General features: G+C 40.8%; 2 protein-coding genes across 2 annotated transcripts; both read right to left on the bottom strand.

The window, feature by feature from the left end:
* Positions 1 to 461: 461 nt before the first annotated feature.
* On the bottom strand, positions 462 to 14,090 carry LOC142379344 (polymeric immunoglobulin receptor-like). The gene is made up of 8 exons (XM_075464488.1): positions 13,737 to 14,090; positions 9,075 to 9,401; positions 3,935 to 4,252; positions 3,509 to 3,796; positions 2,695 to 2,772; positions 1,846 to 1,944; positions 1,704 to 1,753; positions 462 to 958 (listed from the first exon to the last, which is right to left on the bottom strand). Exons 1-8 carry the CDS (start codon positions 13,792 to 13,794, stop codon positions 785 to 787), a joined length of 1,392 nt encoding a protein of 463 aa, XP_075320603.1. The 5' UTR covers positions 13,795 to 14,090; the 3' UTR covers positions 462 to 784.
* A 1,962-nt stretch (positions 14,091 to 16,052) lies between these two features.
* LOC142378719 (meteorin-like protein) lies at positions 16,053 to 21,147 on the bottom strand. Its single transcript, XM_075463549.1, has 5 exons — positions 20,228 to 21,147; positions 19,084 to 19,267; positions 18,766 to 18,991; positions 17,285 to 17,344; positions 16,053 to 16,974 (listed from the first exon to the last, which is right to left on the bottom strand). The coding sequence occupies exons 1-5, from the start codon at positions 20,320 to 20,322 to the stop codon at positions 16,658 to 16,660; spliced, it is 882 nt and encodes a 293-aa protein (XP_075319664.1). The 5' UTR covers positions 20,323 to 21,147; the 3' UTR covers positions 16,053 to 16,657.
* Between the last annotated feature and the right edge of the window lie 2,382 nt (positions 21,148 to 23,529).

Genomic DNA, 23,529 nt, shown 5'->3' with positions numbered 1-23,529 from the left:
TGCACAAAGCAGAGAAGAGACATTTGTTAGGCTCTGAGTGTCAAGCCTCCTCTGAAGAAAAGTACAGCTCCAACTTACAGTCAGATCAACTGAGGGCATAAACTTTGTTTACAGGATGCATTGATCTGAAGTACAATACTGATAATCACCTTGTTGTTATCTTCTTTTATTTCTATCTCTCTTTGAAGATTGCTGAAATTCATTGCCCTACTCTGGCTTAATTAGACAAAATACATCATTACAAGCTGTGTCAGATGTCATATTTAATCAACCTCTGTTCAAGGTGCTGACACCAGCGCAAGAATGTCTCATGCTTGTTAAATACTCTTGACCGTTCTTCCTCAACACTTCCTCATCACAGGAGGGACTAAGATGTGAGGAGCGTTTCTTTTCTTTTCTTTTCAATTTCTGTCCTATTTAGAAAGTCCAATCAAATACTGAATGATTACTGAACTCACAAAAATGTTTTATTTTAGTTTATTTTTTTCATTCACTTTTTCTGCAGCATAAGTACGCAGGCAACTTATATTTCTTTGTACCTGTTTTTAATTATCTGCAATTTTAATATATGGCCGCAGACAGTTCATTTTACACACTAAGCAATGCAAATTATTGAAATTGAAAAGCAAACATCTCAAGGTACTGTAATAGTATACTAACAACATAATGAAAAAGACAAGTCTGGACCAACAATATTTTGAAGAGGGTGATAAAAAAAAAGGTTCAGTTGCACATGGATGTAATCATCTGGGTATAAATAAGACCCTGTGTCTGTGCACACTTTTCATATCCTATTGACGTTGCTGTAGATCTGATTAGAGTAGTTTCCCGCGTCAGCAGTGAAGTTTTCATAGTCCGGTTGGTCCTCACTGTCGTTGTCAGATTGGTAACAGACGCTCTGCTGTTTGGAGGTGTTCCTCTTTGAGTGCATTTCAACAGCATCTTTATTTTCATAAATCTAAAATAGAAGCAACAAAGAAAAGAGCAACTTCACATACTAATCACAAACACATGCTGCAGTTTGACTGGTTCATATTCTGAATTATTTCAATAACTACATTATTTTTTGCCACTGTAGCCACAGATCATCATGGTCATTGCTTCTGGTAATGTTTTTTGCTCTGGAGCATGACATACTGCTCACATTGACAGCTCTATTGACAGCTGTAACATTTGGTTTGAGGTTTCATTTTTCTAATAAAATTAACTTATAGAACTGAACTTGTTTTAGAAATGTAATGATTTCCTCCCACCACCTCAGCTAACACTGCAGCCACACTAAAAGCTCTGTGTGTTCATAGATTAAGCTGTGCCTCATGCAAAAACATGTTCTCAACAACAACAGCACTTCAAGGTGTTGAACAACGTTCAAGTTTTACTCTGGTAAGAAACTCTGGTGTAAGATTACCATCAAAGGACTGGAAACAAGTGGCAGAAGAAGTGTCGGCAAAGGAAGTTTTCTCAGACAACAGGAAGAAAGATTTGAAGATAGAGAGTGAAGCCCCCCTCTGTTTAAAGAATATATATAAATACAGCAGACTTGAGTCTGACCAACTCAGTCTAAATAGAGACAGATTGCAGTGGAACTTCCTAAGGACATTTAGGGGTCTCTTCAGTTGTACCAGCCTCTGTCTTTTATATAAAAACACACCATCGTCTTTTTATCACAGCAGTTTTATCACAACCGCTGAACCTGTCACTACCTGTGTGTCCACTGCTTTGGGTTCACTTCTGTTTCCAGTGTCTTCAGTTTCTGGAAACATAAAGCATAAGAACAAACACATTTGTTTGCATGCACCTGTTTGCCAGTATTCATAACTGAACAGCTTTATGCATGAAACATACCTCTCACTCTGTAACATTTGCGCTTATAAACTTTGACCAGGACGCATGTCACTATCAGCAGCAGCAGCAAAGCAGATACAACAGACACAACATAGAGACCTATATTGGAAATGAAAAAAAGAATGAAACCACAGACTTCACTTCCTGAAACAGCATGCCACTATTTAACTACCAAGGCCACAAGTTCAAGTTTGTTCGAGGTGGAAGAAGTATTTAGCGGCTTCTCTTAGGTAAAAAGTATTAATGCAACAAGGCAAAAGTACAAATCTTTCAATAAAGATGTTTCTTATGTAAAAGTATTTAATCAAGTATTAAAAGCACTCGGGAACCTGTGACTCTACATCCAGTGAGACTTATAATATTTTCCCTTTGTAGGTGATGACGATGAAGTCCCACTACATAAACTTTATTTTTAAAAAAGTGAGTGAATAGTCTCAGATATGTTTGCTTTGCTTTTTAAACAGCCCAAAACCTTTAAATATCAAATGTTTTTATATTAATCATCCAAGAGTTTGTAAACTACTTTAACATACAGCTTACACATCTCTTACTCAGTTCTTTTATTTGTGTGAAATCTTTAGTGAGTAAAGTAAGCTGGAAAAATAAGGATAAACGATCAAGAATAGCAAAACTAAATGCGACTACTCCAGTTTTGTACTTTAGTGTAGTGCTTGTGTTAAAATAACTAATTGTGTATCTTTACTGCAAACTGATAGCTGTCACACTTTTGATTGTCTTTACCAACAATAACCTCCCGAAGGACAAACTCCAAATGTCGCCATAAATCAACAGCTAAAAAAAATCCCTTGACTATTCCTACGTGCACACACATATATACTGTACCTGTACCTGTAATAGGTTTGCCAGGAAAATGTGATGAATTGGTAATACCTGCTGTTCCCACAGTGCTGGTCTGCTGCTGATAAACTGTCAAAGAAGAAGACTGTAAGTACAGCTCATCATTTTTACTGTCAGCAGTGTTTGTCTGCTTCGTTGGTTCAGTCTGAAACGTGTCAGCAGCTGGGAGACTCTTTGACATGAGAGATTCTGATGTTGTTGATCATCAGAGGATGATCCACCGACTGTCACCTGGGGCAGCCAGAAGGGATTTTTTTTTCTGTGTGGAACAGGCACGACATTTTGCCTCAGATTAAGAAGATAACTCTTGTGATCTCTTAGCATTTCATTTGGTGTTATCATCAGGTCAAACTTTCAACTTGTTCCGTCATTTAGCATTTGACAAAATCCGTAAAAGTACAAATTACATACAGAACTATGCTGGTGATAAGAGTAAACATTATACATCAGGGGTTAGCATTTAGACTACACAACTGGAAATGCTAAAACTAAAGGGAGGCCAAATGTCAGTATGTTGCATCTTGTGAATAATTCAGTCAGGGGCACAGGTCCCCCTTTTACTCAAATCACATACTTTTGTCTTTAAGATGTGGGTGTGTCTGAAATCCTCAGTACAATATGTGACATGCAGGCTCATGGCAAAAAGTGAAATAGTCAAGTATATAATCTGTCGATTTGTGTCCACAGGCATGATTTTCATTGTTTTTCTAATGCTACTGAACAAAGTGGCATGAGCTATTACTAGTACATCATAGTAGCTGTTGCTTTTTGATACTATTCTCAGGGACATCTCTGTTGATCTTACCCAAGTGAATCTTGGTGTAGTTTCCAAAACTCCACTGTGAGTCTGAGCCACACCAGTACGTTCCAGCATCACCTGCTTCCAGCTCTGCGATGGTCACTGAGAAAGAGTTGGAGGAGGCATTGTGCAGTGTGAACCTGCTTTGACTCGTCATGTCTGTGCAGTTGTTGCGTTGGTCTCCTTTACAGAGGAACTTCCTGTTTTTCTGGTGTTGAGGTGGATAGGGACACTGCAAAGTTACTGGATGTCCCACAATGCCGCTCATGGCCTCTGACTTCACACAGCACCATTCTGATAGACAGGGAAATTATCTATTACTAAAACTGAAATATTCAGAGAGATAACGAATGTCTGGATAAAAATTTCACACGAAGCTCTTTGTTCTTTTAGCTCATTTGCATACTGTGATGTGTAATTATGACCTCTCACCTCTGACTTCCAGGTGTACAGCAGAGAAATCATCCAGTCCTGTGTTTCTGTGAACACCACAAAGGTACAACCCAGAATCTTCTAGAGTCAGACTGCTAATGTTCACTGTGAATCTTGACACGTTGTCATCAGTGAGCCTGAATCGTCTTTTTCGTGTGTTGTCAGAGGTGATTACTGCCTGCTGCAGACATGTGGAGGGCTGGTTTCCTCTGCAGATGTACTTCAGGTTGTCGGTATACTGAGACTCATAGGGACAACTGATGGACATTGAACCTTCCTCGTAACCTTGGAGTTTAATCACATCTTCACAGCAGCTGTCTGTTCAGAAAATAAACACACACAGAAGATGTTACAGCTGAATATCATCATCATCATCATCATCAACTTTATTTCCAGACTCGGGGTCCATTTTCAAAAATTAAAACACAGTACATAGACAATACATAAAGACAAACAGAAACACACTTATAAAAGACACTTGTACCAGTGTTTCCACATATATGACTGGTATCGCACCGCACTAAGCGCAGGATTTGACAGGAGCCTAATAATTTGATTCCATGAACCATCCAATCTACAGATAAAACTATACATTAAAATCCTCAACAATGCATGGAATGTGTTGACCCCAACACCACAAAACAATTCGCTTGCACTGCTCCACCTGGGCTTCTTAAGCAGAATGCGCAGCCCATCATTATATGCGACTTGAAGTTTCTGCAGGCTACCCTTTTTATACTTAGCCCACAGGGGGGCAGTATACAGGGGGGTGCAGTATGCCTTGAACAGGCTAATTTTAACATTATCAGTGCACCAGTGAAACTTCCTAACCAGCATGTTAGCTTGTGCATATAACATGCGGCGCTGCCTGAAGATGTCATCATCATCGCACATTTGGTCAGTAATTATATGTCCCAAGTACTTTGTTTTGTTATTTACAGGTAAAACCTGCCCTGCCAGATAAAAAGAAGGAAAAGTGAGATCCTTGTCCCCCTTACTTTTACATATAAGTACAACACTTTTCTTGCAGTTGTATTTAACATTAAAAGTCAATCCATAATTGGAACAAACGTGTAGCATTTCTTGCAGCCCAGCACTGCTGGGGGAGAAGATGGCTAGATCATCGGCATACATGAGATGGTTTAGCAGTGCATTCCCAACCATGCATCCTGTCCTACAGGCCCTCAGTTGCTCAGACAGGTCATTCATATAAATATTAAAAAGAGCGGGAGAGAGTAATCCACCCTGTCTGACCCCATTTCCCACCCCAAACGGTGTAGAGAGCACCTCCCCCCATTTGACCTGCATGGTCTGGTTGGCATACCAGTATGACAGGATCCTAATTATACTGTTGGGGACACCCCTCTGTCTGAGTTTTAAAAACAATTTAAAATGATTTATTCTGTCAAATGCCTTAGACGCATCAATAAAACAAATTAAAATGGAGGAATTCTGTGTTCTGTACATCTCCACCATCTCCTTAAGAGCAAAAATACATTGATCAGTGCCATGCTTCGGCTTAAAGCCAAACTGATTATCTGTAGTACTAATAGAGCTATCAAGTCTATCAAGCAAAATTCTTTCCAGGACCTTGGATAACACACTGGCTAGTGCAATAGGCCTATAGTTATCCAAGCTCCCCACCTTGCCCGCCTTGTCCTTAATAACAGGCACCAGTGTAACAGACAACATAGTATGAGGCAAAATACCATGAATCATGAGCCCTGTAAAGCATATTGCTAGAAGAGTTGCAACTCTTGGGCTAGCAAGCTTGAGGTGCTCAGCAGTGATCATATCCTGACCACTAGCTTTGTTATCAGCTAGCTGTGTGATAGCATGCTGGACCTCCCTACATGTAATTCCCACAGTGTCACTATTAGCAATATTGTCAACCATGTATACATCACTTTTAACACAGTTAAATAGTTCAGAGTAGTGTTGCTTCCACAACTCCGCTATATTGCTGGCCCCAGACACCCCTTCAATGGAACATGGCAGTGGTGTATTGACCCGGTTTATATTCTTCACCTCCTTCCAGAAACCATTGACGTCTTTACCAAGAAGTTTCTCAGCCATAGCGTCTGCTCTCATTGCTTGCTCATGCTTACTGATATATCTAATTGCATATTTATACCTCGCATTAGTGTACTTTTTGTGGTCCAAGGCCGGCCCGTGTCTGGGCCTACCTGCCAGAACCCAGGCCTTGTATGCATTTTTGGCTTCTGCATGAAATGCACTCACATACTTATTCCACCCTGGCTTACTGTTCTGTCTTTTATTAGAACAAGTAAAGAAAGGCCTACTGGCTTCATACAGTGCTCTAGTAATGGAATTATACATACTACACAAGTCTTCTCTATGTGAGCTATCATTACAGTTTACATTAGAACACAGGATTGCATTCCTGGATAAGAATGTGTGCTTTAAAAAAATATCAGTTTTCTCAGAGTACAAAAACACATCTTCTCTTGTGAGCTTAGTCCAGTCCAGCCTAGCATGAGAAACACTATTCGCTTCTTGTGACAACTCAGGGAGATTATCACAGTCCAGTACCATAACCAGAGGGATATGATCAGCCATTGTAACCTCATACACAATCTCCATAGATGTTATTGCAGTATGTGCATCAGCCGTGCTTATGCAGTGGTCAAGCCATGATGTTGAATGCCAGGCCTCACTAATGTAGGAATAACTTCCTGCAGGAAGGAGTTCATGGCTGGATATTACAAGATTATTCTCATTACAAAATTGTCTTATATGCTTTGCAAATAGGGAGCCTTGATCTGATATGTCAGCGTTCATATCTCCAACTATAAACACACTTGTGGATGAACTGACAGAAATAAAAGAATTAATAAAAGCAAGCCTATTTAAATATTCATCCTCGTTTTGCTGTGACTCATATGGTGTGTACACATTAAGGATGACAAAGTCTTTGTTATTCACTCTTATCTGGACAGCAATGCACCAGTCAGCATCCAGTCTAATGACCTTAACGACGGGGTCCAACTTTTTATGCCACATGATGGCCACACCCCCTGCAATTCTTCCTCTTACTATCCCCATTGATAGGTCCCTGGTAGACTCGCCTGCGCCATGAAAATTGGCATTAAAAGAATTTAGTTGTCCCAATTCCTGTTTAGGTAAAAACGTTTCTTGTAAGCATAAAATGTCACAACTCTGCAGCAGTTTGTCAACCACAGCACGTCGGGCTTTATCGCCTGCGCTGTTGCCCAAACGTAGCCCACGGCAGTTGTAAGATCCAACTCTCATGCAGTGGAATTACACAGTGTGGCAGCAGCCCCACTCAGAACACCAGAGTCAGAGAGAGGCCTTGCTGTGGTAGCCCCCAATACATTCGCTTTGCGTGGCTCGTAATAACGCCTCACAACAGAGCCCTCCGGCCATAGTTCTGGATCGTACATTTCCTCAATTTCATTGCATTCCGCAGATACTTTAAATGAGCTGTATCGATTGCCCGCAGTGGTAATGCGTTGACAGTTCACGCTACGCCCCAGTTGGCCACTCAGGTATTTAGCCAAGGTCTCTGCATTAAGGTCCGGTGAGAATTTAGTAGCAAAAAGACTTACCAGTTTAGTGCGGATCACACTGATATTCCCTTGCGTTCCAGTGCCAACAATAGGCTTAGACGTCTTCCGTGCGGGTTTACCAGCACCCACTGCGATTTGTCTCCCAGCATGATTTTTCCGCGGTCGGCCCCTTTTCACCACACCGCTCCAGTCTGGTGAATTAACCATATTCCCTTCTGGAGTCGGGCATGATCGAGCGGTGGTCCCACTCCTCGCCCCTTCCTTGCCACAGACACCCCCGTCGCCCGAGGTCAAGCCAGTGCGAGGGGATTCAGGCGGACGAGCACAGGTGGGTTTCGGTAGAGAGCCAGAAGCGCACCCCATCCTCCTCTCCTTCTCCCCCGACGAGCTGTCTTGTCCTCCATCACTGCTTGCTCCCAACTGTCGCTCCACAGCGTTAACTCGATGGCCTATGGACACAGTCATGGCCCGCAGGTTCTCGCCAGCATCTGCCTGGAGTGAGACTGCTTGTCTCAGCGTAGATACTTCACTGTGCAGCCGCTCCATCTTAGATAGCAAGCTTGACACGTCCAGGCTATTAAATGTCACTGGTGGTAACTCATCAAGATAGTGGGATACAAATCTAGGAGTTTTATCTCCGCATTCATTTAACAGTTTTAAGCAGCTTTTGATATTGTTGGCGTCCTTCTGAATGCCTTTGTGTTGCACACACCGCAGCTTGGTGTTAGGGCAGAGTTCAAACAGAGTAGTTTTGGAGGACTCAATCCACTCGGTGTCAAAAGTGCTTGATGCTATCAGAACGAGTTCGTCCTGAGTCATCGTTTTAATTTTAACCGCAAGGAAATTAAGGAACTCATCCTCAACGATAACAAGCCCATCAATGGTCTTATAAATTGTGGGTTTTTCTCGAGGCCGGTGCTTAAAGCCAGGAGCTCCCATGCCACGCTCACAGCCATCCCCCATCATCCTTCCAGATGCAGTCACTCCCTAGTTCTAGCTCAGTAGACTAGTCTACTACTGAATAAAGGTGTCACAAAAGACATTTCTACTTTATGTTTGATGTTTATATTTCCTTCACATACAACAATGTTACACATCTGAACTCTAGGAAGTTCACTTCCGTGTCTGTTTTGTTATAGCTTTATTTGTCCCAAGTGTAATTTCACAGTCTGGTTCTGGACCATCGGATCTGTTCACAAACAGTGAAACAGTGTCTCATGTCAGGCTGCATCTTTCTACATTTGTATGGATCTTCTTCACTTAAATGAAAGTTTTACAAAAATAATATAACATGTTTGCTTTAATTTCACTCAGGACTGTGTTTTGTGTGATTATCGTTTTTTTTTGTCTGTGTTTTTTGCAACTACATTACATGCAGTAATAGATGTTGAAAATGATCTACTTAACAGAGCAGAGGTGTGGTGGTCTGTTGTGGCGAGAGTGCAAATCCTGTCCCAGTTCTAGTTTTATACCACTTCCACCTCTCGTATTTATCGCAAACACAAATGTAGTAATTTATTAATCCCTTACCTTTGAATTTTACTCAACAACAAATCAGAAATTGAGTTGTAGAAACTTTTATGAATTACCTTTTGTTGTTTCTAGTTGTACTTCGGTGTAAATATCCTTTCCAGTCCTTGTCACCCCACACCAGTATTTCCCAGCATCCTTCGAACGAAGATCAGAGATGGTCGTTGTGAAGATTCTTGTCTTCTTGTCATCATAGATGGAGTATTTGGTTTTATTTCTCTCAGATGTTGTAAGAAGAACATCACTGTCGCCACAGTCGTTCTTACACAGGTACTTCTCATAATCCTCATAACCAGACTCATAGGAGCAGGAAACCTGAACATCTCTGCCCTCATATCCAAACACATGGATCACTCCTGCTGCACTGGTCACACAACTCAGAAGAGCTGGAAAGAAGAAGAACATGAAAAAGGCTTTGAAATGACCAAATCGGATAACATTGAGTGATTTTCCGTTCACCCATTTCCTAAATGTGTTCAGCTTGTGGCTACGTAACATATGTAAGTAGTCATTGACTTAAACAACTTACGGTAGAGGATCAACTGCAGCTTCTGAAGGCTCCACATCTTTGTTTTGTTTCAAAGAAAAAGAAACTTTAGAGGAAGTGTATCTTGTGCTTTCAGGTGACGCGCCCACATCTTTTATTAGCATGGTGGATTTATGCAGAGTGTTCTTACTTCTTCAAAAAGAGCAATTCTTTGTATTATGAGCTCATTTGTTTCACTTTCAAATCTCTGACACATATTAAACCTCTTAGCTGGCAGCTGAAGTTAGTGATATCCAATAAATGTGAACATTATTTAAGTCATAAAAACAATATCAACCTGTGTGAATTTCGATTAATTAAACATATGCACATACATGTATAAAGTACTAGCGATTCAGACTTGAGTAGAAGTACAAGTACTCTATCAAAAAAGTGACTTGAGTAGAAGTAGAAGTGCTCTTTAAGCACCGTACTTAAGTGGAAGTACTAAAGTATTAAACATGGTTTGTACTTAAAGCAATACTATGTAACATTTCTACCTTAAAATAACAGCTTGAAAAAAATTGTGCGGCTAGAATGAGTTTTAAAGCAATACAATGTAACTTCTCAAAAAGCCCACTATGGAGCTCCCCCTACAGGCTTGGAGGTAATGTACGGTTACTCTGTCGTAAATACAACACCCTTTCACTTTCACGTTTCACTTTTTTTGACGAACCGGCGAGGAGTCAGAAGGTGCAAGCTATGTCGACCGAGAAGGTAAGAGTAATCAAATGTACCTGGGAGCGTGAGAGGGGTCTATTTGTTTTTGCAGTAGGTGTGCCAGAAAGCAAGTCGAAGTACTTCCGCTCAGCTCCCGGGCCGCTCCCGGGCCGCTCCCGGGCCGCTCCCGGGCCGCTCCCGGGCCGCTCCCGGGCCGCTCCCGGGCCGCTCCCGGGCCTGTCCAGCAAAGTTACATAGCGCAGTTTTTCCAACTCAGACCCCCGAAGGGCATAGGAGACAGGCCAATCGTAATATTAAAACTCATTCTAGCTGCACAATTTTTTTCAAGTTGTTATTTTAAGGTAGAAATGTTACACAGTATTGCTTTAATATTACGATTAGCCTGTCTCCTATGCCCTTCGGGGGTCTGAGTTGGAAAAACTGCTCTATGTAACTTTGCTGGAGCTCCATAGTGGGCTTTTTGAGAAGTTACATTGTATCGCTTTAAGTATTGGAAGTAGTTTATTTTTAAAATTACTACTCAAGTACTGAAAGTAAATGTAAAAGTATTGTGTAATGTAGTTATTAAAGAAATCAGTCGAAAGTTTGAAAATCAAATTGTTTATATTATTCAAAATGTTTGGCTGTAACAGCAGTACAGCGGAATGTACAAGAGCACCTTAAAACATTGAGCTTAACTCTTGAACGAAAGAATATGTATTGGCAAGTATGTCCCTTCATCCTTTAAAGCATCTCCCATCACTTCACACATTACACATTTTCTTTTCATCCTTGTCATTTTCTTTCAACTGAAAAAATCTCAAGGCCAGTAGGCCTCATACAAATACAAATGTCATGTAAAAACAAAAAGTGATTAGAACACCTGAAAACACTGGGCTTAACTCTTTGTGAACAAACAGATCAAGCATGTCCCCTCTCCATTTAAAGCATCCCTCCCCTCTCTTTCCTGCTTGTGCTTTTTTTTCTCTACAACTTTCCCCTTCTTAAACTGTGTGCATGCTTGTGTGTTTCTGTGTGTGTGTTTTTATATGTATGTTTGCGTGTTTGTATGCGTGTGGGTGTGTTTGTGCATGAATGAGTGTACGTTTTTATGTGTGTGTGTGCGTTTATAATAACAAGTAACGATGCAGCACATAAAAAATGTATCGAAGTAAAAGTACTAAACTCATTGAAAATATATACTGAAGTAAAAGTGGAAGTAGTAGAAAAAAATAATACTCCAGTAGAGTACAGATACAGCATTTTAGTACTTAAGTAGAGTAGTGAAGTAGTTCTACTTCGTTACTATACATCTCTGCATATGCATCATTTTGGGGTTTCAAACAGGAACAGTACCTGTTTATGTATTGTCCCTGAATTTGCTGCGGCATTTAAATTTTCTACCAGAGGGGGGCGCTGCCACCCAACACCCTTCTGCTATAACAAAGTAGCTAAACCCAGAAGTTTATTAAACTTGCTTTATGTTAAAGGTGTTCTATGTTGGAATTGTTTAATATCCTTATTTTCAAGTCCTTCTTTGATCATTTCAACCATCAATTTAATAAACTGCCTGTTACATTTTAATTGGACTTTTATTTTTCCTTAATTTTCTTGTGCTAAAAATCAGATAGAGACATTAGATTAATTAAAACATTATAAACAGAAATTAATTTACAATGCTACTTTTTTTGCAATTTAAACTACAAACACATATATTTCTAATTATTTTCAACCTTCTTTAATCTTAATTGATCACTATGATTACTGATGTAAAGTTTGCCTTGAAAGCCAAGAGATGGATGTGACAGTTCACTACAGATGAGGCAATCAGTGGAGTCCAACGGCCTTTAGTGAAGGTTACAAGATTCTCAAAATGAATAAATCATACAATAGGAAAATACAAGATAAAGTACAACAATACGAATTTACTCATTGTGAAATAGCTTTAAATTCATGACTTTGCGATTGAACTCTGTGCAACTTCACATCTTTAAATGTCCATAACAATCCAAATGTGTTCATAATTTTGCTCATTTTACATCAGTATAGCACACAAAATGTTTAATGCATTTGTTAGAACTTAAATGAACAACTCATCCATCTCATCTAGGAGTGCACCAGTCTCACTAAATGTCATATCATCTGAACCCCCTTTAGAAACCAGACACAACCTAAAATACTGTTCCACCATGCTAAACAACTGACCCCCGCCCCCAACCAGTGCATTAAAAATGTCAGTGGTGGTACTCAGTATGTGGGTGGGAGCATGCATGTGCATTTTCCCTGAGCTCAGCCATTCCCTGGACTCCAGCTGACCGCTCAGCTGTGCCTCTCGCATACTGCAGGACAAACTGTTTCCATATCTCACACACTCTCACACCAAAAGGTTGACATTAAGGCCTCCCGCGCAGAGGGATAAGTGTGTCCAGAATTAGCGAGGATGCCAAGACGAGCTGGGCTGTTGCCAGGGTGGCTGTGTGTTGCTGTTGTGGGTTGGGTTTCTGCAGTTTGGCCCTGTTTGCATGTCAGCAGTGCGTAGGGCGCGTGTGTTGTGGTCTTCTCAAACTACAACCCAAGACAAACATGCATGCACACACACACACATCCCTTAGTATATGTGAGATGTGCTATAAAGTGACCCTCTAAGTTCTATGAAATCTATCTTAAACCTTCATGCTGTGTCTTGATTCCCTGCTCGCTTACTTTAGTCGTCTCACTTCTGTGAAATCAATAAACTTAAACAAATGTTATTGTTCTGCTTTATTAATTACCGTCTTTAGGCCACACATTGTTAACAGATAGCCTATCAATAAAAAGAAACAGGAAGGATCCTAGAAAAAAGGCAAACTTGTTACATGGTGTATTTAAAGGATTCAGATGTAATTTGATAAAATGTGAATGCTGGACTATTGAGTTTATCACAAACAGCTTAGACGGCACAAACTGTGGACCTATTGTAAACTAGCAAGCAATGGATCCACCAACTGTGTGTGTTGCTGTGTGTCTGTGTTCAGTTTGTGTCTAACTGAGAGAACTCCAGTTCCTTGAGTTATTTCCCTTCAGTCTCTCTTGTTTTTCCTTCTCATTTCTTTACATTTATGAAGTGGAACCATGTACCTCCAATGCAAAGGTCAAACCCGGCAGATTCAGGTCCACTCTGGTTTAAGCTTTGCGGGATGTTGTCTTTGTGAGGATAAGTTTGAGTGTTTGAAACAGTGAAGACTTTTTTTCAGGTCATCGCTTCCTAACATGTGTTCAAAGGTTTGCTTGAGATTTTAGATTTAGTTTAAGGGTTCAGGTTGAAATTAGGTTTTAGCATTTCTTCATCATTACCATCACAACTATATTGTATCAGAACAGTCTCATTGATATTTAAAGATCTCGTTTGTAAGACAGCAGCAGCAACACAAAAAACACGACACATATAAAGAAGAATCATAAATAGTTTACATGAAAATAAAAGTGAAATGAGAATTTCGCCATGACGGTTAAGATTAAGGTTAGAGGAATGCATGGCGTCGACAAATATACTCACAGCGATAGTCACACAAATGTGTGCGAGTGAGTGTGCAGGAAGGGGACATTCCATCCATTCTTGCTCTTCCTGGGGAAGGAGAGAAAGCATCTCACACACACACTTCTGTTGACAGCAGGCAGAGGGAGAGGTGCACATCCGCCTCCTCTTCCAGCTCCCCACCCATCAAACCTTAAAGAAACTATCCAATCTCAATCAAATATCTGCCATTAGCTTTTCACTTTGGAAGACAACTTTCTGCTGATATGAGGCTACATCACTAAACCCAAACACTGTGTAAACCTTGAACGTCACCACTGTAATCTACAGATAGTCTGTTTAGACACTCTCAGCTGGTATGAGAGTTATGTTTCTTCCATGAAACTCAAGAGAAAAATCTTTGCTGTGGTGGAAAAACACATAATTGCTGCTCCTCTCATTTGGCAGTGAATGAACACACACATGCAGGGAAAGAGGGTGCCAGCCAGAAGAGTGGCTCCACAGGGGTAGCGACGACAGCATTGACGCACTCCTGCTATCCTGCCAGCAAATGGTAACTGAGCACTCATAATGATTTTTTTTTCTTCTGGGTAGGTGGACAATATGTCTTTGTCCGCATCCAAGTTGACCAGTAAAGTGGCTGGTAACTTTTATTCCTTCAGGTTTTCCATTTTCTGCTCAGCAATACTGAACCCCACTGCACACATGGGCATTACAAGACCGCAGTTCCCCCAGAAAAGTTAGGAAGCAGAGTAAAATGGAAAAGAAAACAGTATGCAATGGTTTCCAAATCTCACAATCGATAATTTCATTCACAATAAAACATAGAAAACATCAACTGCTGAAACACAACCGTCCATATTTTTCATGAAAAACCAAGGTTTCTGGTAGGTTGGCTTGGATTGTTCTTGAGGAGACCAGGTGATGCTCCCAGCCAGCAGACAACACCCTATTTTCATGAAAAAATATGAACTCATCTTTGATTTGATGGCAGCAATACCTTTCAGAAAAATTAGGACAGAGCCATGTTTACCACTGTGTACACCATCAGTGTGTAAACATCTGCGAACCGAGGAGACCAGTTGTTGGACCTTTGGGAGAGGGATGTTGTCCAATTCTTGTCTGAGATAGGATTATGGCTTCTCAATAGTCCTGGGTCTTCTTTGTCATATTTTATGTTTCATGCTCCAGATGTTTTCAGTTGGCGAAAGGTCTGGACTGCAGGCAGGTCAGTCCTGCAACTGGACTCAGCTACTCTGAAGCCATGCTGTTGTTAAAGAAGCAGTATGTGGATCAGCATTATCTTGCTGAAATATGCAAGACCTTCCCTTAAATGTGTCAGATGTCATCTGGACAGGAGTATATGTTGCTCTGAAATGTCTGTATACCTTTCATCATTGATGGAGCATTTCCAGATGTGCAAGCTGCCAGTTCCATAAGCACTAATGCACCCCCATACCATCAGTGATGCAGGCTTTTTAATTGAGTGCTGATAAGAGCCTGGATGATCTCTTTCTCCTCTTAAATACAGAGGACATGGCCTCCACATTTCAAATGCAACTCTAAATGTCTAATTATCAGACCACAGAACAGTTTTCCACTTTGACTCAGTCATCAAGACATCATGTTCACATGTGGCTTCTTCTTTGCATGATAGAGCTTTAAGCTGCATTTGTGGATGGCAGGGTGATTTCTGAAAGTGTTCCTGAGTCCATGCAGTGATTTCCATGACAGAATCAATACATAAAGTTTTTAATGCAGAGCTGCCTGAGGGCCCAAAGATCACAGCCATCTAGTAGTGACTGTCTGCCATATCCCATGCGCACAGGGATGTCTCCAGATTATCTGAAAATGTCGATATTATGTACTGTAGATGCTTGAATATTCAGTTTTCACAATTTTACATTGGGGAACATTATTCTGAAATTGTTCAATTTGTGGACCCGGTTTTTGGCAGATTGCTGAGCCTCTCCCAATCTTTACTTCTGAGAGACTCTGCCTCTCTGTTTTCTTTTTTTTATATATCAAATCATGTTACTGACCTGTTGCCAAGACACCAAATTAGCTGCAACCTGTTTGTCTATTTTTATTTCTAGTACCACACATTTCCAGCCTTTTGTTGTCCCATTCCAACATCTTTGCTGTCATGTGTTGCTGCAAATTAAATTCAAGATGAGCTTATATTTTTCCAGAAATGGTAAAATGTCTCACTTTCAATATTTCATATGTTTTCTATTTTGAACTGTGCATGCAATGTTGGTTTATGAGATTTGCCAGCAATTGCGTTTTTCCCCTTTTACATTTTATACAGCATCTCAACTATTTTGGAAATAGGGTTGGAGTTTATTTTTGTGCTTTCATAAAGAAATAAACCAACTGTACACCCTTTGTTAACAAAAAAACAGCAAAACATTTATTTTCTGTAAATATGTAAAGACCCTTTGAATTCATTAGCAAAAAAAACAAAACACCCAAATTTAGTACATATAGACTCACAGAGCTGCATACTATACACTTCTGTCAGAAGACTCCTAAATTTTACAGAAAGCTTTTTACAAAGCAAAGTTTCATTTCAAGAATGAGCAGTATCGTCCTCACAATAAAAATGTTAATAAGTCAGGCACAAATTTAAATTTACACAAATCGTTCATTCATTCATTCACTCACTCACTCACTGCCAGTAATACACACATTTACATTTACAAAGACATTTACACATGCAGCATAAATGAGTAGTCAAACTGGGTTCAGGGAACAGGTTGGCTACGAAGGTGTCCAACTGTCTTTTCTGCAGCAAAACATTGAAACTAATCAGAAAAGAAGCTTTTAACAATGACTGAGGAACTTTAAGCCTGCGTATACCTTATCCATCCCTCCGTACATAACTTGCCCACAGATTTTTTGTTTTTGAAGTGTTTGTGTCCACAGCCATGAAGGATTTCTTAGTTTGTGTCTATTTGACAGGGGTTTGTTCCAGCTTTCTGTGCTCTGATATACAACTTCAAGAAGTCCTTGTATCGAGGTGCACAGCCAAGCCAGGCCTCACCAAAATGGATAGAGCCGGTCAAAAGGTACTCATCCTCTCCTGGGTGCACACTGCACCGGGCGGGAACATTGACACGTCCGCTCCAGCCTCGTCCTCTGGCTCCACCCCAAGCAAACATCCCGCTCTTCTGATGGAACAACCGGCTTAGAGTCACTACAACCAGGGAGTGCTCATTAGCGGCAGACGCCACACCTCGAAAAGTACCACTGCCAGCTACAGGTATGGGAGGGGGCGAGATAAAGAGAAGGAAACTCAAATTAAAACAGAGTTAAATTGCAAGTAAATTACCTTTTCCCACAACAGAACATGTCTTTATTCAATGATGGCCTAGGATACATACAGAAATAATTCAAATCTCAATCGCATTATCTGCATGTGATAGTGAGACTTTGAGGACTTAAAATTCTTACATTTTTGGCTGGACAAACGTGCATTTTAAGTCTAGTCTAAGTCAAGAAAGGAAATAAAGACATTGTATTTTTCAGCGTCAAACATACATATGCATTTGTGTGCATGTATTTACCAAAGTCACTGGTGCATACAGCCATGAGGACCTCCTCATCTGAACAGGGTTTGCAGGTGACTAAAAAAGAAAAAAAGGAAGGGAAAGTGTTTCATGATTTCAGTGTAAAAAGATGTTATTTTCTTGTCGCATTTTCTTTCCCTGTTTTTATATCACCTAATAAATTGGTTCAAGCTTATTCTTTTTCTGCTTGTCTCTTTTTTACTTTATGCTGGAGGGTATTTATGGGACGTCCAGAGAAATATAGAGTATGTGAATTAGATCAGCAGGTGGAGGGAGAGACATAATTAGAGAATTACCTCGACCATGTCAGCAACAAAATGCCAGACACACACTGACAGGAAACTTCACTGGAGAGTTTTCCTCTGTCGTTTTAAAAAAGGTCCAGCCTTTCTCTCCTACCAACGTCCTTCCCCACTTCACCTCCTCACTCATGTGGGTGGGCTACCCAAAACTCCTGCTTTAAGAAGTAAGGGGGCGGGGGGGGGGCTTTTCTTGATTGACAGCTGAGGCAGGATTGGCTGACCCTTGTGCTTGACCCTGACAAGATCTCTTGATTGGCCTGCTTATTTTCATATGTGTGGCTGACACCAGAGTGTGTGTGTGTGTGTGTGTGTGTGTGTGTATGAGTGGTTTGGGGGTGTCATGAGTGTGAGCTGATGAAACAAGGGTTAAAAAGTGACATGGCCTGTTGTTACTAAAAACATTGTCAGACCATCTCCTGTCTGTCAGCCTCATGTCTGTCACTACCCTGTGTCAGAGTGTAACAGGCCATTGTCGCTCTAGACAATATACAAAACAGTCAACGTGAAGGTCCAGTTCCAAACAATAGAAACTGTTGTCAAAAAGTCACTTGATCACGAATTGGGTCTTTCTCCAAATTTTCAGAAAAATGTCTAAATAAAATGTGAAGACGTGCATTTTTTTTTCATTACCGTAATGAGGTTCAGGTTTTGTTCATTGACATGAGCAAACGAATGATGAACAGTTGTTGACGGAAACCATTTGTGGACATTTTAACAGCTAATGTTACAGCTGTGAGCTCTTGGAAGAGTTCTGGTTAGTCCTGTATGGTAATTTTATTCACACATCCTTTTATTTTGGCTTTTATTCTTATACCAAGTTTTTCAGAGGATAGTTATCTGCCACTACCTATGAACATATGAATAGAAGAATAAAAATGTACTCTTTTGTTTTTCTGAACTAACTGTTTACAAATGTACTGAAAGCTCAGAATACATGTTGGTGTGTTTAATTGACTATTTATAGCTAGCTGCTTTAGACTAACTGTTTTAATGCAATAATAGTTAGAAGGGAGGCTCACTATGGTTCATTGATAATTGAACATTTGTCTCATTTGCAGGTCCAATTTTTTTAACATGAGATTAATACTGTGAGGGAATTAAAGTTTGAATTACATTGTTAAATTTTTTACTTAAAAAAGTTTCACTGCTAATAAAAATGACAAAACTGCCACTCACTTGAACCAGGGTGCAGGTATGTGTACATGTGAGCCCCTGGTCCCTGGCTGGGCACCAGCTCATATTGGAAAGCTGTGATCCTCCGACTGATGTCTGTCTGGGGGATGGCCTCCACAAACAGAGCCCCCCCTGCCAGGCTGAAACAGTGCACTGCACCCCGAGCCTGGTCCTCGTCTGAAAGCAGCAGCCTCAGATCCCCTTCGTGCTCTAAATACACACGAGAACCCTGAAAAGGACACATTGAGAAATGGTACATTACCCAAATAGATCAATCCAAACTCTAGATGTTAATTTCATCATTTTGGTCTCTTGCTCTACCTGGGAGTGGATTTGGGCCTTAATGCACACATGGAGACCTGCCATGTGTCCTGATGACTGCTCTACGTTCGGTCGCAGGTTCACAATGATGGCCCCTGTGGGATAGAGCCACTGCAGAGACCCCTGAGAGCAGCGAAGGTATACCTGCTCCACATCCCTGCGATGAGACTCGTGGCTCAAACCACTACAAGGAGACAGACACATATCACATACCACATACAGAGAGCTGACAGAGTAGAGAATATGACTGAAAACCTAAGAGTACCAGCCAATTTTACCTAAAGATACTCATGTGACTCAGAAATCTCTAACAGCATGCAAAGTTAAATAAACATATAGAGGAGATGAAATTAAACTAATGTGGAGTAACAGTTGCTGGCAAAGAGATCTTTCACTTGTCTCTGGTGTGAATGGCCTGAAAGCTGATAAAATCTTTAGACGTTTGAGGCGATTAAACTTTACAACACCACAGTGTAAAGTAAAGCCTTTCATTTTTTATGACTTGGGGGGGACTTGACGTTGTAATCAAAGGCGCCATATGGCTGTGTTTACTTAAGATAGGAACTGGAGCAGAGACATTCCTGTGATCATATACATTTACAAAACCTCCAGGCGACTGAGGCGAGTATTTTCTTTAGGTAAAACATTCGCAGAACGTTGTCGAAAGAGTTAAAGTCGCTTCTCTCCATCTGTTGGTTCTGGATAACTCTGTTAAAACACTGTACGCTGCCTCTCGCAATAGTAACCAGAAACATTGGCGGTCGGAACATCCTGATCTTCCACTTTCATTTATTAGGTTATTTTAATCCGAGCTTCGAGTGCCCTTCATGAGAACAACCTTGAATCTTGAAATGACCGTTTTAGACTCTTTTAATACACAACAGACAAACACAAAACCTCCCTTTCTTAAATACAGATAGAGCTCACTCCATAAGTGCTCAGCATTAACTCAGAATTGATCAGTAAACCGATGAAAATCCCTTTCTAAAATGATTCTGGATTTATTTGAGAATAGCCTACAATGCACGCCTTTTAACATACCTGAATGAACTGAATGTGTGTGCATTTCTGAGCCCATCATTGAATGATAAATCACAATTTGCTTCGACTGATCAGAAAGTCTTTATCTCGATCCCATCCTCACCTTCCTCGCCAGCTGCACTGGTCGCTGGAGTACTGAGCCATCGTCCGACACAGGAGCACAGCTGTGATCCAGTGCGCAGCCCACGGCCGGAGCATGGTGGCCTGTCCGCCCCGGCGGTCACCGGATCCCGCACACCACACCACACCACACCACACCACACCACACCACACCAGACCGCACCAACCGGATGCCCGATTTGCAGCTCCCGACCCGCAATTATCCAATAGAAAAAAATCCCAAAATACACAATTGGGCGCGCGGAGGCTACATGACGGATTCAACCAAGGCAAAATCTGCGTCTGAGGCTGAAAAAGCACGGCCACAAGTTTGTTAAAGGAGCTGTGCGCACGCGCATCGGGACCACAGAGACTTGATTAATGTAAATACAAAAAACTTTCGCTGTGAGCTCTCCGCTTCACGTCAGCTAGGGCGCGTGCCAGCTGCTGACTGCGCTTGAGTGACACGCGAGCGCTCGCTCCAAACCACTCCCACAGATTCGCCTGAAAGATAAGTGGAGGCCCACTCAGTTCAGCACAGAAATCAAGTTTGCTCACAAATAAAAGTGGACTAATTGACCAGTGCTTGGCTGTCACTGAACATTCGGCAGAGCTCGTTGAGGCTTCAGGGCATGGGTTACTTTGAAAAGCTAAGAATGACGAACCGAAAAAAAAAAAAAAAGAAATATCAGCAGGTGAAAATAAGCACAAATTAAAAGCATGTTCACAGGAGCTAACTTCACGGGCACACGGATCAAGTCCATGTGTGTTTACCAAGCAGTTTCTTATTCAGTGCATCTTCCTTCAGCCCTTTAAAAACAACCTGTGTGTGAGAAAGTGTTGGCTTTGCAAACACATGGATCATATTATTGCCACGAAAATGAGATCAGCATCTGAAACAGCAGCAGCATCCGATGACATCTACAGCTCCTACAAACCTGAAACAGCCACTGACCTATGAACCACAAGCTTATTCATAGTCACGTTAAGTGCAAAGAGCTTTAAGTGTCACCTTATCTTTTATACCTAATTTCGAAAGCAACTGTAGCTGGTGTTTCTATTCCAGCTCCACTGCGTGGTCTCACAGCTTTCCAGTCTTCTCGGAAAAGAAATGAAGGTCCGAACATAACAAAAAAAAAAGTCACGCATGTGCTCTAAACGCCTATTTGGATCCCGGTCTGTTTTTTCCCGTGAGAAAACAGACGGAGCTGCGAGCATGATACTGAGTTGTCACATTCCCCCGGACTGCCAGAGCAATGTAACGCATTTCGAGAAATACTGGAACAAACTCCTCTACACCCTCTCCCCCCCTCTCCAAACACACTGCACTCACATAACTGACAAAGAGCTGTTGTAAGAAGCATTTATGTAGCCTGTCAGCTTAAGAATAAGGCTTAAAAAAGAACACTATCCAATACCTTTAGCTTTAGGCCTATTAATGATACTCACACTGACACTAGAGATGAGAGAACAACGGGGCTGCCTTCTGATAGACCACACTTCATAATGGGTTCATATTCTTAATTGACATACAGAAAATAAGGCAGACTTATGGGTCAGTATGAACACAACATCTCAAATAAGGGATAAACTGCCTTGATTTTGGTTTGCTATTTTCTAATTCATTATGTTGTCTTCATTTTGTTTTGGTTGCTCTCTGATCAACCTCAATTCCAAAAGAGTTGGGAAAGATGGGCAAAATGTAAATAAAAACAGAATGCAATGATTTGCAGGTTCTAATAAACCAATATTTCATTCACAATAGAACACATTTCATGAAAAATATCAGCTCGTCTCGAATCTCAGCTCATCTTCAGTCTGGAAACATCTGGGAACTGAGGACACCAGTTTGGAAGTGGAATGTTGTCCCATTCTTGTCTGATATAGGATTCTATAGCGGCTCAACATTCCTGGGTTATTTGTCATATTTGGTGTTTCATGATGCTCCAAATGTTTTCAGTTGGTGAAAGGTCTGGGCAGCATGCAGGCCGTCCTGCACCTAGACTTCTAAATTTGCTCGCACTTGTATCTCACAACTGTAAGTGGTGCAGCTTTACAATTTTTTTTTAAAGACAGAAGGAAAAACCCCAACAGAAAAAGGAGAAAAAGAAAAAAAATCACACTGCCCTCCCCCTCCCAAGCTTTGAAATAAACACACTCCCTCCATAAACACAACAGACCTCGGCTGCAGTGGGAGTCTGAGCTTGAATTTAATCGCAACCACCGCAAAGGGTTGCTGCTGATGTGCTATTTGACCTCAGATGCTCCCTCACCATGTGAAGTATTTACAGAGCAGCAGAGCCTCTGACCTCCCCCCCCCTACGATCACCTGGCTCTTCTCAAGTGGCCTGACAGGAGGAACACTCCGTCTGTCTTCACACTGCTTCCTCACGGAGCTGCACACACACATTCCTATATCTCTTATTTCAACCCCAATGACCTTTATTTCCTCTTTCTTTTTAAGAAATCCTAATTTACCTACAGGGCAACTCCACAGGACCTATAATGAGCCGTAGTGTCTTGCTCAAGGGCAACAGCAGACGTTGTTGAAAGAGGGGAAAGAAACTTTATCAGGGAAGTATGCCACTTCATACCTCCCCGCTTAGTAAGAGAGCAGTGCAAGTAAAACTGTAAAGCAGAAAGATTAGAAAGTGCCTTAAACTACAAAAACTACAAAAGCTTTTGAAACTACAAAAGCTCCAACAGGAACTAAAAATGCTGAAACCTTCACCTAAAAAAATAACAGTATATACATGGTGATTCTCTCTTCACCTTTTACTATTAAAACAAAAATAATTAAATCTACCATTTAAAACAATTCAGACTTGTTACTACTTCTTAGTTACTGGTATATGATTTCCCTATGGCTGTGCTAAAAAACACCCTTCACAGGAGATACATTAGGTTTACTGCCCATGGAGTGAATTATTGACTGCTAAATGAAATAAATAAACAGAAGTTAGGACACTTTCAGAATGTAAAATAAATTTCAAAATGAGAGTTAAAGCTTTTTTAATTGAGAAAAAATACATAAAATGTTTGATGGGTACGGTTGCTGCTGTCCTTTTGATAAGTTTAATCTGGTTCCTCAAACAAAATAGAATATTTGTGTTATATTTGTTCATATGACCTGACCTAACTAATAAAAGACGTTTTTATTGCATAAGAAGAGGAGAATGACTTAGTTTCTTTCTGACAGAACTGCATCAGAAACGCTTTTATCGAAAACATACCAATTCCAAAGACTGCAAAGTAATCGTCAAAGTTAACTTCCCTGTTTCAACAGTTGATGGTGTTATCAAGCAG

This window comes from Odontesthes bonariensis, chromosome 4 (assembly GCF_027942865.1).
Source record: "Odontesthes bonariensis isolate fOdoBon6 chromosome 4, fOdoBon6.hap1, whole genome shotgun sequence".
In the NCBI taxonomy this organism is placed as follows: Eukaryota; Metazoa; Chordata; class Actinopteri; order Atheriniformes; family Atherinopsidae; genus Odontesthes; species Odontesthes bonariensis.
The sequence above is the reverse complement of the archived record's forward strand: the minus strand, read 5'-3'. Positions and strand labels throughout refer to the sequence as shown.

Coding starts and splice junctions, on each gene's coding strand:
- LOC142379344 (XM_075464488.1), bottom strand. CDS start 13,794: ATGGATGGAATGTCCCCTTCCTGCACACTCACTCGCACACATTTGTGT. Junction 4,253..9,074: donor ACAACTAGAAACAACAAAAG/GTAATTCATAAA, acceptor TTTTCTGAACAG/ACAGCTGCTGTGAAGATGTG. Junction 2,773..3,508: donor CTACACCAAGATTCACTTGG/GTAAGATCAACA, acceptor CTTCTTTGACAG/TTTATCAGCAGCAGACCAGC.
- LOC142378719 (XM_075463549.1), bottom strand. CDS start 20,322: ATGCTCCGGCCGTGGGCTGCGCACTGGATCACAGCTGTGCTCCTGTGT. Junction 18,992..19,083: donor AGGCCCAAATCCACTCCCAG/GTAGAGCAAGAG, acceptor TGTCCTTTTCAG/GGTTCTCGTGTGTATTTAGA. Junction 17,345..18,765: donor ATACCTGCACCCTGGTTCAA/GTGAGTGGCAGT, acceptor TTTCTTTTTTAG/TCACCTGCAAACCCTGTTCA.